The sequence below is a fragment of the Chionomys nivalis genome, chromosome 21 (genome assembly GCF_950005125.1).
Source record: "Chionomys nivalis chromosome 21, mChiNiv1.1, whole genome shotgun sequence".
In the NCBI taxonomy this organism is placed as follows: Eukaryota; Metazoa; Chordata; class Mammalia; order Rodentia; family Cricetidae; genus Chionomys; species Chionomys nivalis.
The window spans coordinates 34927619-34942291 of NC_080106.1; the positions used below are offsets into that span (position 1 = coordinate 34927619).

General features: G+C 39.6%; 1 protein-coding gene across 1 annotated transcript in view; it reads right to left on the bottom strand.

Annotated features, from left to right (window-relative positions):
- Positions 1-22: 22 nt before the first annotated feature.
- The window catches only part of Rbl2 (RB transcriptional corepressor like 2), a 50782-nt gene continuing 36131 nt past the window's right edge, over positions 23-14673 (bottom strand). Inside the window, exons 18-22 of the mRNA XM_057753684.1 lie at positions 9764-9835; positions 8438-8543; positions 7273-7475; positions 6519-6683; positions 23-1519 (exon numbers count right to left, since the gene is read on the bottom strand). Coding sequence (XP_057609667.1) covers positions 1349-1519; positions 6519-6683; positions 7273-7475; positions 8438-8543; positions 9764-9835 — 717 coding nt within the window. The 3' untranslated portion in view covers positions 23-1348. The remainder of the gene's footprint in view (positions 1520-6518; positions 6684-7272; positions 7476-8437; positions 8544-9763; positions 9836-14673) is intronic.

Sequence of the window (14673 nt, forward strand, 5' to 3'; positions counted from 1 at the left end):
CTCTTTTTCAATATAACTGAGACTAATTTATAAGTGCTTTATTGAAAAATACACATATTTTCATATAAAATTACAGCAGCGGTACCAAGAGGTTTTATAAGTACTTCGCACAGCACTGCTCCAGTGGACAGTGCCAGGTCTGTTCTTTAGAGCAGTATCAAGTTACTTAGTAACTTGGCTTATAAAGATCCAATTTACAATTGAATTTTCTCCTTAGGATTAATAGTCCAACTTAAAAACGACTGGAACAATAATGATTAATAAAGATATGTGTAGATAATCAATAGCTGTTAAATAATTTTCTAATTTGTATAAATGGTACTGTGTACTAATAAAAACCTAAATTCTCCAACCTATTTTTTTAGCTTCCAGGAATAACCTCAAAGATATTTGAATTCTCAATTCATCTTAATCTAAAAATCTTTACTTAGCCAGATGATCCCTATGTAATGCCACTACCACAAACTGGAGCATTTTACACGTGCTCAGAACGTGTTGCTATATCAAGTCCTTTAAGAAAAGCATTAAAATATTGGCTGTTTAGCCTAGAAGTCTTGTACCTACTAAAGTCTACACTATAGAAAGTGCCATCATAAACATACAGCAAAATCTGGGTTACAACGCCATGCATTTTACAGCCCTAAAGTGCCACCAATTACACAGGCTCATTCAGACATTGCACAACTTTGCACTGTACCACATCTCCTGGGGAAGGGACAGTGCTCAAGGGACAGGAGCCTCAGGCAAGTGCCTGGAGATGTCCAGATCTGGCCATCCCCTCTGTTCTGTTTCGTGAATGTAAACATGGCAGGTGTTTTCATCCTAAAGCACATGGTTGGACCTAATCATATGCAAATGGGAATGAATTGAAATACAATTCCTCTGCTGGGGCACACCTATACAACTTCTAAAGTTTTGTTTTCTGCAGTACTTGTAAGAGTTTAGCAGAGTTAAAAATCCAGGTTTGGATTCTGGGCAGTGTTGAAGGTAAGCACTCAATAGTGGGGGAGAGGCAATCGGGATGAATAAAAATATCCTGAAGTAAGTCTAAGTTCTCACCGAAATGTCTTTCCTTTTTTGTCTCTGTTTCTGAGTCAGGGTTACATATAGCCCAAGATGGCCTCAGACATGCCATGTAGCCCAGGATGTCCTCAGACTTCTGGTCCTCTTGCCCTCTGCCTCTTGGGTGCCAGGATAACAGGTATACACTGCTACACCCAGTCAGAGAGCTTCCCTTTTCTAGCAGGCTCTAAGCTATTGCTGGATTAAGGAGCAGTGTTCCATAATCCTGCATGCATTAACTGCTAAGCAGTTGCTGTGAAGACAGTTTCCATACTGGAGGCTAACCTCAGTGTGAACCTCGGTCGTTGGCTACATCTTGGAGACGACGTAACAGGGCAGAATGATTTTCTGGGCAAATTCTTTTTGCAGGTGATTCACTTCCGTCGTCTAAGAGAATCCCTCTCTTTTTAGTTGGAGTCTCTCCAGTCCGTATCATACTGTTAATTTCTCTCAGTCTCTATGGTGAGGAAAAAACAGATATTAAAACTTTAAAAATGCTAAAGCACATTGCTCAGTATTAAGTTAGAATCTTGTGGATTCAGCAGTTTAAACATTTAAACGAACACTTTTGCAGAAAGAAAACCCAAGCTGATCCGCCAGGACACTCTGGGTCAAGCAGAGCGTTTGTGTTTTTAACAGACTTCCTTGGTGATTGTGGTACACATATCTACAACACACATACTCAATACCTTGTTCTAGAGTATCATAGTTACGTCATGTTTAGTCACATGTCCACTTTGAGATTTTTGTGTGAGTGCATGTGTGGAGGTGTGCATGTATATGCATGCCTGTGTATGTGGAGGTCAGAGGACAACTGCAGAGTTTTTTTCCTTCTACCTTTATGTGGGGCTTTTGTGGCAAATGCCTTTACCCACTAAGCCATCTTGACAGCATGACTTGGAAGTTCAGTGGCTCACTCCTATGATTTCACCACTTTGGAGCAGAAGCAAAAGCATTGCTGTAGGTTCAAAGTCAGCCTAGCCTACAAAGGACAAGGTCAGCTGGAGTTACATAGCAAGGCCTTGTCGTAAGCACCACCCACCTCTTTTCTTGCTTTGAGACAGGTGTCACTGTAGCCCAGGCCAGCTTGTAACACACTCTAAAGCCCAAGCTGGCCTCACTCACAGCATGTCTCCTGCATCAGGTTCATGCATGCTAGAATGAAAAATGTGAGCCACCATGCCAAGGTTTTTCTTCAAGGCCTCAACCTTGTGGTTTTCCTGTCCCCGGTAGTTGGGACAACACACGTGGACCACTTATTTTCTACCTCCTCACCACAATCTCACTAGAGAAATAAGCTCTGGTCCTGAAGGCATTCATTGCAGGTAATGGATGCATCAGTGGCCTCTGGAGGCATGGGTTCTTCGAAGGGAGAACTGAGGAGTTACTAAAATTATTTCTAATGTTCAGTGACTTCAGTGAGCAGTCCAATGAAGAAAGAAATCAGAATACGTCATTAGGATTGTTTCTCGGGCCTCAAAGTCGGCTCAAACTATTCTGGTACCTGTTGGCTTGGATTTTTGTTCATGTTTCGTATTTAAAGAGGATATTGAGAATGTTAACACATACATAGTTTAAGGAATCTCAAAGTAGTGAATTAATAGTGAATCCTCACCCCACCCTGCTTGGACAGTTCTGGTCACTTTTCATCTCTCAGATTTTAAAGTGCACATCCTAAGGCTAAGGCTATAGCTCAGTTGGTAGAATGCTTTAGTCTAGCAGGGAAAAAGCCCTGTGTTTAATTCCCAGCATTGCATAAATGGTATGGAGGTGCACACTCCGAGGTGGAGGCAGAAGGATCAGAAGTTCAAGGCCATCCTCAACTACACAACAAATTTGAGACCAACCTGGGCTACATGAGACTTAAAGTCAAAAGAATACACCCTAGACATTTCACTTTTCTGTTGTTGCCTTTCTGTGGTCCTGGGGATTAAACCCAGGGCCTAATACTTGCCAGATAAACACTCTACCACTGAACTACACTCTAACCCATCATTTTAATTTTTTACTCTGAATTAAATTGAAATTTTTTAATTAAATGTATATTGTCGGCATATGTATTTTCAAAAATTTAAGTACCATAAGCAAAGCTTTCTTTGATCCTTTCTCTTCTACCCTTTGCATTCTAAAGACGTCTAGTCTGCATTTGCTGTCTCTGTGGGTCTCCAGCTTACCCCAGTATTCCTTATATTGCTCACTGACTACATCAGTTGATTAAATGCTACATAAATTATAAAGTTACTCTTCATTGTATAGCTAGATAACTTAATATATAGCACATTTATAAAGTACATTTTGTAGGTAATTATGTTCATACAGTACATGGTATTTTTTTACAGTTCAGACATTCAAATCTTAACATTTGGGAAGAGGTTACCAAGTTGTACTTGTGGGGTCAGAGGGTAGCTTTCATGCTTTGTGCTTTTTCTATACACAATGCATACTTGGCTTCTTTATCTTGCCTTATTACACATGACAGAATCTACAGACCAGAGATAAATACAAGTGAGAATGGACACCAAAAGGGAGGCATTCAGGGTCTCACCATTAGGGATGGAGTTATATCAGCAAATTTGCATGAAATCATTTCTTTCAAAGATGTTTTTATTGATACAAAGTGATTTATTTTTATATTTTTTGAAGAGTTTATATAGAACTGGCATTACTTCTTCCTTTAATGTCTTGTAGAATTCACTAATATAGCCGCTACCTGCAGCTCCAATTTTATTTGAAATGTTTTTTAAACTAGAAATTTCAGACTGATATAGTAGTCCTGCTTGTTTTCCCACCACTGAGGAGGCTGAGGCAGGAAGACTGGCAGGAATTTGAGGTCAGCTTGGACTATAGCATATGAGAGCCTGTCTCAAAAATTAGTGGGCTGGAGGGATGGCTCAGGGTTTACTGAGGACCTGGATTTGATTCCCAGCACCCACATGGTGACTCACAACCATCTTTAACTCCCAATTCTACGGGATCTGATGCCCACTTCAGACTTCCCCAGGCACACAAATGGCATACATACACAAATGTAGGCAAAATACTCATAGACATAAAATCTAAAAGCAAATTTAATCAATATTGGGCTCCTAAGGCTACTTCTTCTGTAGTGTAGGTACATCACAGAGTCTGTCCATTTCTTCTGTGCCTTCACTTTATAGGCATGAAGGTTACCCCTTAATCCTCCAACTTGTGTCAATGTGTGTGTGTAGTGTGTCACTTAGAAATGTTGAGTGATATAACATTTATCTGTTGGCACTATTTCAGCTGTAACCTGAATGAGAACGGCCCTCAAAGGCTCATAGATTTGAAGGCTTAGTCACTAGTGAATGGAATTACTTGAAAGGATTAGGAGGTATGTCCCTGTTGGAGGAAGTGTATCATTGGGGCTGGGCTTTGAGTTTCAAAAGCCTATGCCAAGCCCTGTCCCCTGTGCCTATGGATCATAATCTAGAACTCTCAGCTACTTCTCCAGCACCATCTCTGCCTGTGTGCTGCCATGCTCCCCCATGGATGATAATGGACTAACCTCCGAACCCCCAATTAAATGCTTTTTAAAAAATAAGAATTGCCTTGGCTATGGTCACAATTTTAACATTGTAGATTCTCATTAATATAAAATGCTTTTGTTTTCTCTTGTGATTTCTTCTTTGACCCACAGAAATCTGATATTTGGTTTCTAAAACTCAGGAGGTTTCCAGAGAGCATTCTTGTTCATTTCTGATTTGCCTGCCATCATGGCAGGAAAAAAAATGTATTTGAAACCTTTAATTTACTAAGAATGTGAGGATGTGGTTCAGTGGTCGGGCACCTAGCATTACCAAGCCACTAGATTAGTCACTGTACTAAGACCTGTTTTATAGTCTAGAGTGTGGTCTACCGTTGTAAAAATGTTCCACATGCAATGGGTACTATTGGGTTATGTTCCCATCTTTTTTTATACTTATTAATATTCTCTATTTATCCTGACAATTACTAGAATTCTCAACTATGACTGTATTTTTCTCTCATCTCACATCTCTCAAAATTGAGCACAGAGCTTCGTACATGCAAGGCCAATGCGTTAGCAATGAACTATATTCCCAGCCCAGGAAATGAACCTCTTGGTCATCTACTCATTGCTCTGAAGTCCAGTTTTCCGTTACATAACTACTCTAGTTATCTTTTTACATGGTGGTAGTATGATATTTTTAACATATTCTTTAAAACAGCCTTATTGAGGTATAATTTACATACCATATAGTTCACCCACTTAAAGTGTGTGACTCAAGTGGTGTCTGCATGGTACAACCATCCCCACATACAACCTTACTGCTCCCAAAGGAATCTTTTCCTTTTTTCCTAATTTCCTTTCTGCCTCTATATACCAAAGGAGAATCATGAAGTCTTTTGTAACTAACCTGACTCACTGCCATGTTTCCAAGCCACTGGAGCCTGTACTAGTACTTCGTCTTTGAGGGCCACATACATATTTTATTCATCAACTACTAGACATTTGGATTGCCATCCTGGAACTCTGGAGACCAGGCTGGCCTCTGCCTGCCAAGTCCTGGGATTAAAGGTGTGCACCACCACCGCTAAGCAGGGTTCCCATCCTTTAAACTGTCTGTGTTCTCACATTAGAAGCAATTGCATTGTCTTTATATCTAACTTCAGATGGCCTTAGTTAAACCCACAAACAGATTGATACCAGTGGATCCCAAAAGCAATTGCAGTGGTATGAGATTTCCTGTCTTATTTATAAAACTGGACTTGCAATTTTAACTAAATACATTGCCAGATGGGTTGGGGTGGAGAGAGGAGGAATCAAATAGGTAAGAGGGCTGGGGAGATGGCTCAGTCAAGAGCTGTAACAAAACAAATTTGGCTTGTCATAGCTTCTTCAGGCCTCATCTGAGCCTGTCTACATTACTACCAATGAGACAGCCTTTCCTTAAGGACATCACTTTCTTCTCTGCTTCTTGGATGCACTTCTACATCTCGGGGACTACATAACTCTTCACCAGCAAGTCTCAAGTTTCCCAGCTCTCAGACTGAGGCAGATGCTACCACATATGTCTAACCCTGAGAGCTCTCTATTTTTTTTCCCCTATAAACAGGGCCAAAAGACAGAGACACTGTCTGTTGCAGAAACAACTTGGTAACCAGTTTAGGGGTCCAAAGTTTCTATTCTGAACAGAAATACAAAAAATAAAATCTTACAAGTGAAAGAAAACTCAATGTCCAAAATTTACAGATAGGAAAGGAGGCAAGAAAAATGGAGTTAGTTCCCCTATTTTATTTCTAATCCTGATGTCCTCAGCAATCAAACCAGTTCATCCTGGGTTTTGTCCCTTGTGACTTTCTACCTTCTGTTGCCTGGCAGCTGCCATTGCTCTAAGAAGTACACTTAGCAAAAGTTCTATTCCTAGCATCCCGATGCACTTTAGAGTTAGCTAAAGCCATTTATGTAGGCTTACCTTTGATGGGCTGTTGTTGAAGTAGTAAAAAATCTTCTCTCGAGGAGAAAGCATTGCTTCGTTTTTATGTGGGGAAATGTAGATGGGATGGTTCTGGGATAACTGTACCCGGCGAGGGGAGCCTGCCCTTACAAATGGATACGGGGAGAGGGAAGGAGTATCCATCTGTTGAAAATAAAATCAGTAATTCTGAGGAAGGAAACTTGTATCTAAGGTGTATTAAAAGTCATCAATTTTACTGAGTGAAAGGCATAATAAGCCAGAAACCTCTGAATGCTGAACAGCAATTGATCAGCAACAATCAAAGAAACTAAAGAGACTTAGACTAACAGCTAACACGCGCAGGTGCTCAGTTCCTGCCAGCCTCTCTGCTAAGCATTTTTATACATCATTTAATCCTTACAACAACCGGATAAACATTAATTACAACTATTCTCATTTAGTAGATGAGGTGGCAGCAAGCACAAAGTTTAGTCATTTGCAAGGCCATCACTGTTAAATACTCCACAATCTGAATTCATGCGGTTTCTGTCTCCTGCTAGATGCAGAGAATTGTACACAGTCTTATTCATACTGCTGAGCATCATCAGAAATTATATTGATTAGACAAGGTACTTGTGTTGGTTGGAGACATTCTTAGTTTTATTTAATGAAAGAATTATTTGTAAGTCTAGTTTATGATGGAAAAGGTCAAACAAATGATTCCTCCCCCTCAAGAGTAAAAGCAGCACCCAGGGATCCCTGATGCACTTACGTTTGCCTGCGAGTACTTCATGGCAAATGTTTGGATTTGTTTGATGTAGACATTGTTGTAGAACTGAATGAGGTCTCCTCTTTCCTCCTCTTCAATGTCACTGTTGGCGCCTGTCAGTCGAGTTGGTGTAGGAGGGGCACTGTTGGGCTGTGGAACTGGTAAGGTGCTGTTTGACCTCATAACTGGACTGGAATCTCTACTGGCTGCAGCCAAGAGAACAAAGGGTGGTCTGGGTTGTTTGAAAAAAGACACTTCACTAGGAAAAGGGGAAACATCTATATGTGTGCATCAGTCATCAACGGCAATAAGCAGGCACTCTGATTCTTTGGAGTTTGGTGTGTGTCATTCGTGTGTTTGCAGGTACGTGTGTGGAGGCCACAGGCCAACATTGGCTACCATTCCTTGGGAGCTGTCTACCTTCTTTCTGAGCCAAGGTCTATCAGTGGGACCTGGGATGCACCAACCAGCAAACCCCAGTGATCTACTTGACTCTGCCTCCCAAGACCTAGGATTATAAGTGCTTGGTCCCATGGCTGCTTCTTACATGGGGGCTAGGGATCAAATTGGTCTACATCCTTGTGCAGCACATAAGTTACTGACTGGGCTATGTCCTCAGCCCAGTTGTATTATCATCATCATTATTTCTCATCCAGTGAGAAGGTCTCACTTTATAGTCCAGACAGGTCTGAGCTCACATCCTCCTGCCTTAGTCTTAGTAGAGATGAAATTATAGGCATGGACCACCATCCCTGTATCTTGAGCTCTGTTTTTCATACCAAGAAACAAAGATCAAAAATAACTTTATTCCCTTATTATAACTGTACCACAGGTTGACTGAGTAGTTTATATTAGTAAGTTACACAGAGCTTTCTGGAACCTGAGCCCTGTACTAACAAGTTTAAGTCAAGAACTAGGAAGAATATTTCTATAGCACAGGTCTAATCAACAGGCAAGCTCTTTCTGGAATTCGGGCTAGAAATTCTTATCTGAAACACGTTATTCTCCAAATGCCTCAAAGCACTGGAAGAAAGGACAACTGACCACCAAGTTTAGTTTATTCCAACAAATTATCTGAGAATAAACTACTTCTATATGTATTTTTATTTTAGATTTCTTAGTCTTTTGACCTAAAAATTAGATGTTCATAAAGATGTGTCTTTTTTACCTCTGTCTTTATTTAGTTCTGTTGGAGAATTCTGGTGGCTTCTGCTGTCACTGTTGCCAGAATTTCTTCTTTTCCTTTTCCCTTTTATCAAAACACTTCTGTATACCTTTAAAGAGACAGTGAGAGGGGACAGAAACCAGCATTTATTAAATATATACTAGCTGGCAGGACCTTAATATATGGTCCTTGATCCTCACAAAAATATACTTAGTAATATATTCCCAGGTTGTCTTCTGGGAATGTTAGGAACGGCAACCAACTTAGGCATTATGCATGTCTGTGATACCAGCCCTCAGAAGGCTAAGTGAGGAGTGTTGCAAGTTCAAGACCAATTTGGGCTACTATCTCAAAAAAGAAAAATAATAAAAACAAAAGCTTTGATCCAGCCAGATGTGGTTATATGGGCACACACGCTACTTGTTAAGAGCAATAAACAGATACTCTAATTCTCTAGGATTTCGTGTGTGTGTGTGCGTGTGTGTACATTCTTTAAAACCAGCACTCAGGAAGCTAAGGGAGGCAGATCTCTGTGGGTTCAAGGCCAGCCTGATCTACACAGTGAGTTCCAGGCTAGCCAGGGCTACATAGCCTGTCTCAACAACAATAACAAAACTCCCAGAAGCTCTTCTCTAACAGCTTATATCAGGGCCTATCTCATACAAATTCTAAGTACTGCCTAAAACTCTACAGAGCAGTACCAATACCGACTGTAAAGTCAAGTTATTTTAAGAAACAAGTCTAACAACATTCTTGGTTCTCAGTGACAAATGAACCATGTTCAAGATAAAGTGGGTTTTAATTTTCATTGAACATTGTCTTAGATGATTACTGTGCTTTTTACTAAGCCAGACATAAAGGGGACATGAAAATCAGCTAACTTCTCTGAATTAAGAAATATGTCACAGGCCAGAGAGATGGCTCAGTGGTTAAGTGAACAGTTGCTCTTCTAGGGGATCTAGGTTCAATTCTCAAAAACCCCACAAGATGGCTCACAACAGTCTAACTCCAGTTCAGGGGATGCAATGTCCTCTTCTGGCCTCTAAGGGCACCAGGCACCCATGTGGTGCACAGATACACAGGCAGGCAAAGCACCCATATACATAAAAGTAAATATTTCACAGCATTGCCTTTGCAGGAAGAGGACTTTAAATAACTTGCATGAAATTGTATGCCAGTGATGTAAAAGATTAAAACAGCCAATCCCCTTAGATTCTTAGTTATAAATCCTGGTGGGGAGAAGGCACAGAACTAACTATAGCCAATTGTTTTTTTTAATTCATCACAGACTTAAGCTTTACTTTCAGCCCTGAGAGAAAACATGGTTACCTGGCTCCGGGCCTGTGGCTGAGTCCTGTAACAGCGCATGATATTCTGGAAGGATCTGTCTTCTTTTGTGACCTACAAACAGAGAATACTTAGAGATCCACACCAGGCATGGCAGAGTGAACAGCTCAGTGAACCCTCTGCGACTGTATTCAAAGACTGTAGAGCAAATGAACAAGCAACTATTCATGAAAATCTGAAGTTTAGTAAGGAGCCTGGTATGTAAACCACAACCCGTTATAGAAAAGTACAGTAACTAAACTGAAAAGTTGACTGGAAGTGGAACTTGGTAGATCTGAACTGGAAAAGAAAAAAAAAAAAATCAACAAACTTGCCCAAGGAGTATATTGTCTGAAGAACAGAAAAACAGAGAACAGCCCCAGAAAACTTGGACACGAGGAATCACATCAGCATTCATGGAACAAGAGTGTCAGAAGAAGAGGACAGAGGTAGCGAAGCAAAAAAAGATGTTCAAAGAAATAAAGACTTAAAGCTGAGCATCATGGTAGGCAGGGGCTGGAGGATCAAGAGGTTCAGGCTAGCCTGGGCTACATAGCAAGACACTGGGGTAAAAAAATAAAAAGACTGACAACAGCCAAGTTTACTTTAAAACATTATTGTACGCATTCAGGGAGCTTGTCAAACAGCAGACTGAATCAAGAGATCCACACCAGGCTTATCATAGTAGAGATCTAAAGCCATAGAAAGCATCGAGAAAATCATTTTTTCTTTACAGGAAAGTCAAATATGGTAAGAGCTGACTTCTCATCAGAAACTATACAAGTGGAGCAACAGATTCACAAAGGTCAAAAAGAAAAGCATCCTGTCCACTGCAAATTTTTCCTTCAGAAATGAGTAAACAGTAAACAGTCTGCTGCTAACAGCAGCCCTCACAGAGAGGCAATGGAAACAAGTGAGACAAACACACATGCAAAGGGCCAGTAACACTTGTAAAGCATTAACATATCAGAAAGAGGGCAAATGTATGTGTATGATGTTTTGTTGTAGCTGTAACAAAAATATACATTTACCAAAAATGTACAAAGGAGGTGGGTAGGGTATTGAACAAGTGACTGCAGATACCACTTAAACCCACAGGAACCAATAAGCAGAAATGTAAGGAAGGGTACTATACCAGCAGCTATAAATACACACATGCCTTTTTCTTGTTCCTTTAGAAGTTTTACCACTGAGTCAAGGTAATGGTGGATTCGCAGTACTTCCAGTGAAATATATATAAATACATAAACAATACCTTCACAAAAAGGTAAATGGGGAAAGAGAACACTAATGCACGTATATCTTGTTGACATGAATTTGAAGCTAAGTTCTGAGGACTTAAAATACGTGTGTGTGTGTGTGTGTGTGTGTGTGTGTGTGTGTGTGTGTGTGAGAGAGAGAGAGAGAGAGAGAGAGAGAGAGAAGAATATATAGCAAAAAATAGAAAATACCTAATTCAAAAGAAAGAAAAAAGGAGAAATAAAAGAACAAAGACATACAACAGAAAGCATTTATATAAGATACCTAGAAAAATTTGAAGCTAAGTTCTGAGGACTTAAAATACGTGTGTGTGTGTGTGTGTGTGTGAGAGAGAGAGAGAGAGAGAGAGAGAGAGAGAGAGAGAGAGAGAGAAGAATATATAGCAAAAAATAGAAAATACATAATTCAAAAGAAAGAAAAAGGAGAAATAAAGGAACAAAGACATACAACAGAAAGCATTTATATAAGATACCTAGAAAATAAGAACCCAGGCCTGGTGGTATCCCTTTAATCCCAGCACTCAGGAGGCAGAGGCAGGTGGATCTCTAAGAGCTCAAGGCCAGCCTGGTCTACAGAGCAAGTTCCAGGACATCCAGGGCTGTTACATAGAGACCCCGGTCTTGAAAAACCAGAAAGAGAAAGAAAAAATCCAGAAAACAAGTAAAGTAGACAAATGCAGTAGAGTCAGTAACAACATAAGCAAATGATTAAACACACGTTGTAAGACTGGGAAAACAAATTGTTTTGGGAGACACTTTAAAAATGCAAATACGTTTGACAGTAAACAACACATATGTTTACTAAATAGTTATCCAAAGAAAGCTGGGTAGCTATAAGCTATTAAACTGTAAAATAGGTTTTAGAAACAAATATTACTGAAGGGTTAGTTCACAAAGATCAATCCACCAAGAAGCTGTAATAATCATTAGTGTGTCTATTAATAGGGCACCAAATAATAAACTCTATGACAGAAAAAAAGTAAAACAGACAACCTAAAAATATAAAGATTTCAATAACAAAACTTTCAATAATAGAAGATCTTGGCAGAACATCAAAGAGAAAACTTTAACAAGTCTCCTAAACAACTTGACCTAACAGACATCTAGAAAACACTATTTTCTTGATGGCAATAAAATACTTGCTTTGTTTTTTTTGGTTTTGGTTTTGGTTTTGTTTGTTTTCCAATATGGGATTTCTCTGTGTAGCTTTAGTGCCTGTCCCAAAACTCGCTCTATAGATCTGCCTGCCTCTGCCTCCCGAGTGCTGGGATTAAAGGTGTGCTCCACCACCACCCGGCTAATACTTGCTTTTCTTAAACAAATGTGGAAGGCTAGCGACACTGCTCACTTGGTACACTGCTTGCCTACCATGCACAAGCCCTGTTCAGGTCACTTTCAATCCCAGCACTGGGTAAACTGTCATGGCTGCACATACCTGTAACTCTAGCACTTAGGAATGAAGGATGTTCAAGCCCCCTTTGGGCTACATGAGACCCTGTCATCAAGCAAACAAACTCTCAATACATTTAGAAGGACTTAAATATATAAAGTGTTTTTTCAGACACAGTGAAATGAAACTAGAAATCAGCAACAGAAGTCTAGGAACTCACAGAACTGGAAGTTACATGGCCCTGCAGAACGTACAAGTTAAATGGAAGCCATATGAAAATCAAATGTAATTTGAGATAAACATACAAGATGGCAAGTTATGAGGTGCAGGTAATGCCTACTTTTGTAGTTAGTGCCCATATTTACAAAGGATACGGAGATATTTTTTAAAGGCAATAAAAAATACTATAATCAGTTACCTAACCGTCTGATGCACTTAGAAAAACCAAATAAGCCAAGATCCTCTGAGATGGGCCATGGGAAAAGATACTAGATGCAAGCCTAATGACCTAAAGGAAGAGAGACTCAACCTCTGGATATTGTTCTTTGATCCTGTGTGCACATACACATTCACACACACAACAGATACATGCAGTTTTTAAAAGTCCAAAGTAGACTTAAAGAAGAAAATAATGTTAGGGTGTATGTTTATAGAGAAAATAAATGATATCAAATAGTCTTAGAAGTTATCAAAATTTACCAACCTTTAGTTAGACTGACTGATGAGAAATGAATGAGGATTTTACTATAGACCTTAAAGGACAAAAGGGATTATATGGCATTAACTCTGGAGAGACAGACAATGTCTTAGAAAGATGCACACTGCCAAAACTGACTCTAGAAAAGACAGGTGACCTGAATGAACCCATGAGAAGAATGGGACTGAATTCATCAATAAATTACCCACAAAGAAAAGACCATCTCCAATGGCTTCTTTGCTAATACAAACTTAACAGAATAAGATGAAATATTTTCCTAAAAGGCCAGATTTACCCCCGGAACAAAACCAGACAAAGCCATGCAATAAAATTTCAGACAACAGCTTGTGAGAAGTACAAAATTCAACAAACTAGTAAACCAAACATGAAAGCAAAACTTATCACCATAATTAAAAGGGATTTGCAAAGAGAATGCAAATGATCCACCATGAAACCCAACCAAGGTAATATACTATATCCTTAGAGTATCAAAACTCACAATGAACACAGAAAAAGACCTTTAATAACATTCAACATTTTTAATGAAACAACATTCAATAAGCTAGGAACTGGATTAAAGCAGTCTACCTGAGGATCAGGTGAGGTGGGGGATATACTTAACGCCATATTCCAATAGTGAAAGACTTGTTGTTTTCTCTCTAGGACTAGGAACACTGCACTGGAGGAGCCATGGTAATTAGGAAAGAAAGGTAATTTGGACAAGCAGTAGTATAATTATTAAAACTGCATAATCTGCACAAAAAGTCGACACAGACCATGATTAAAATCCACTAGACCAAGAGGTTCAAGACTGGGATTCAATAGAGTGCTTGTCTAGCATTTTAATGGCCCTAGGTTCAATCTCTGCACCAAAAAAAGTCAACTAGCTTAACAAGGTTGTTGGACACTTAAGACAGAGAAACCAACTGTTCATTTACTTGCAATGAATACATCAAAAATGAAACAGGCCGGGCCGTGGTGGCGCACGCCTTTAATCCCAGCACTCAGGAGGCAGAGGCAGGCGGATCTCTGTGAGTTCGAGACCAGCCTGGTCTACAAGAGCTAGTTCCAGGACAGGCTCCAAAACCACAGAGAAACCCTGTCTCGAAAAACCAAAAAAAAAAAAAAAAAAAGAAACAGTTGCATTTACAATACCATCAAAAAATACAGGAAAATTAACAAGGGCAAGAGTTACATTCTGAAAAGCACAAAGTTGTTTTTTAAAAAAGGAAGACATAATAAATGTGAAAACATGCCACGATCATGTCTGAAGACTGAAATTAAGATGAGTAAACTCCCCAACTGAGCTACAGGTTTTCAAGGGACTCTTTTATGACAGTGATATATTGATTTGAAACTTTGTGTGGAATTCCAAGAGACTCAGAATAGCTAAAAATCAATGAAAAATAACAAAGTTAGGATTCGCATCTCCCAATTTCAAAATTTACAGATAAACAAGAGCCATCAAGAGTGCAGAGTACTACGGGTGACGGATACAGATCAACATAAGACTGACAGTCTCGACAAAACCCGTGTATCCACGATAGCCGATTTCACAGACCATTCA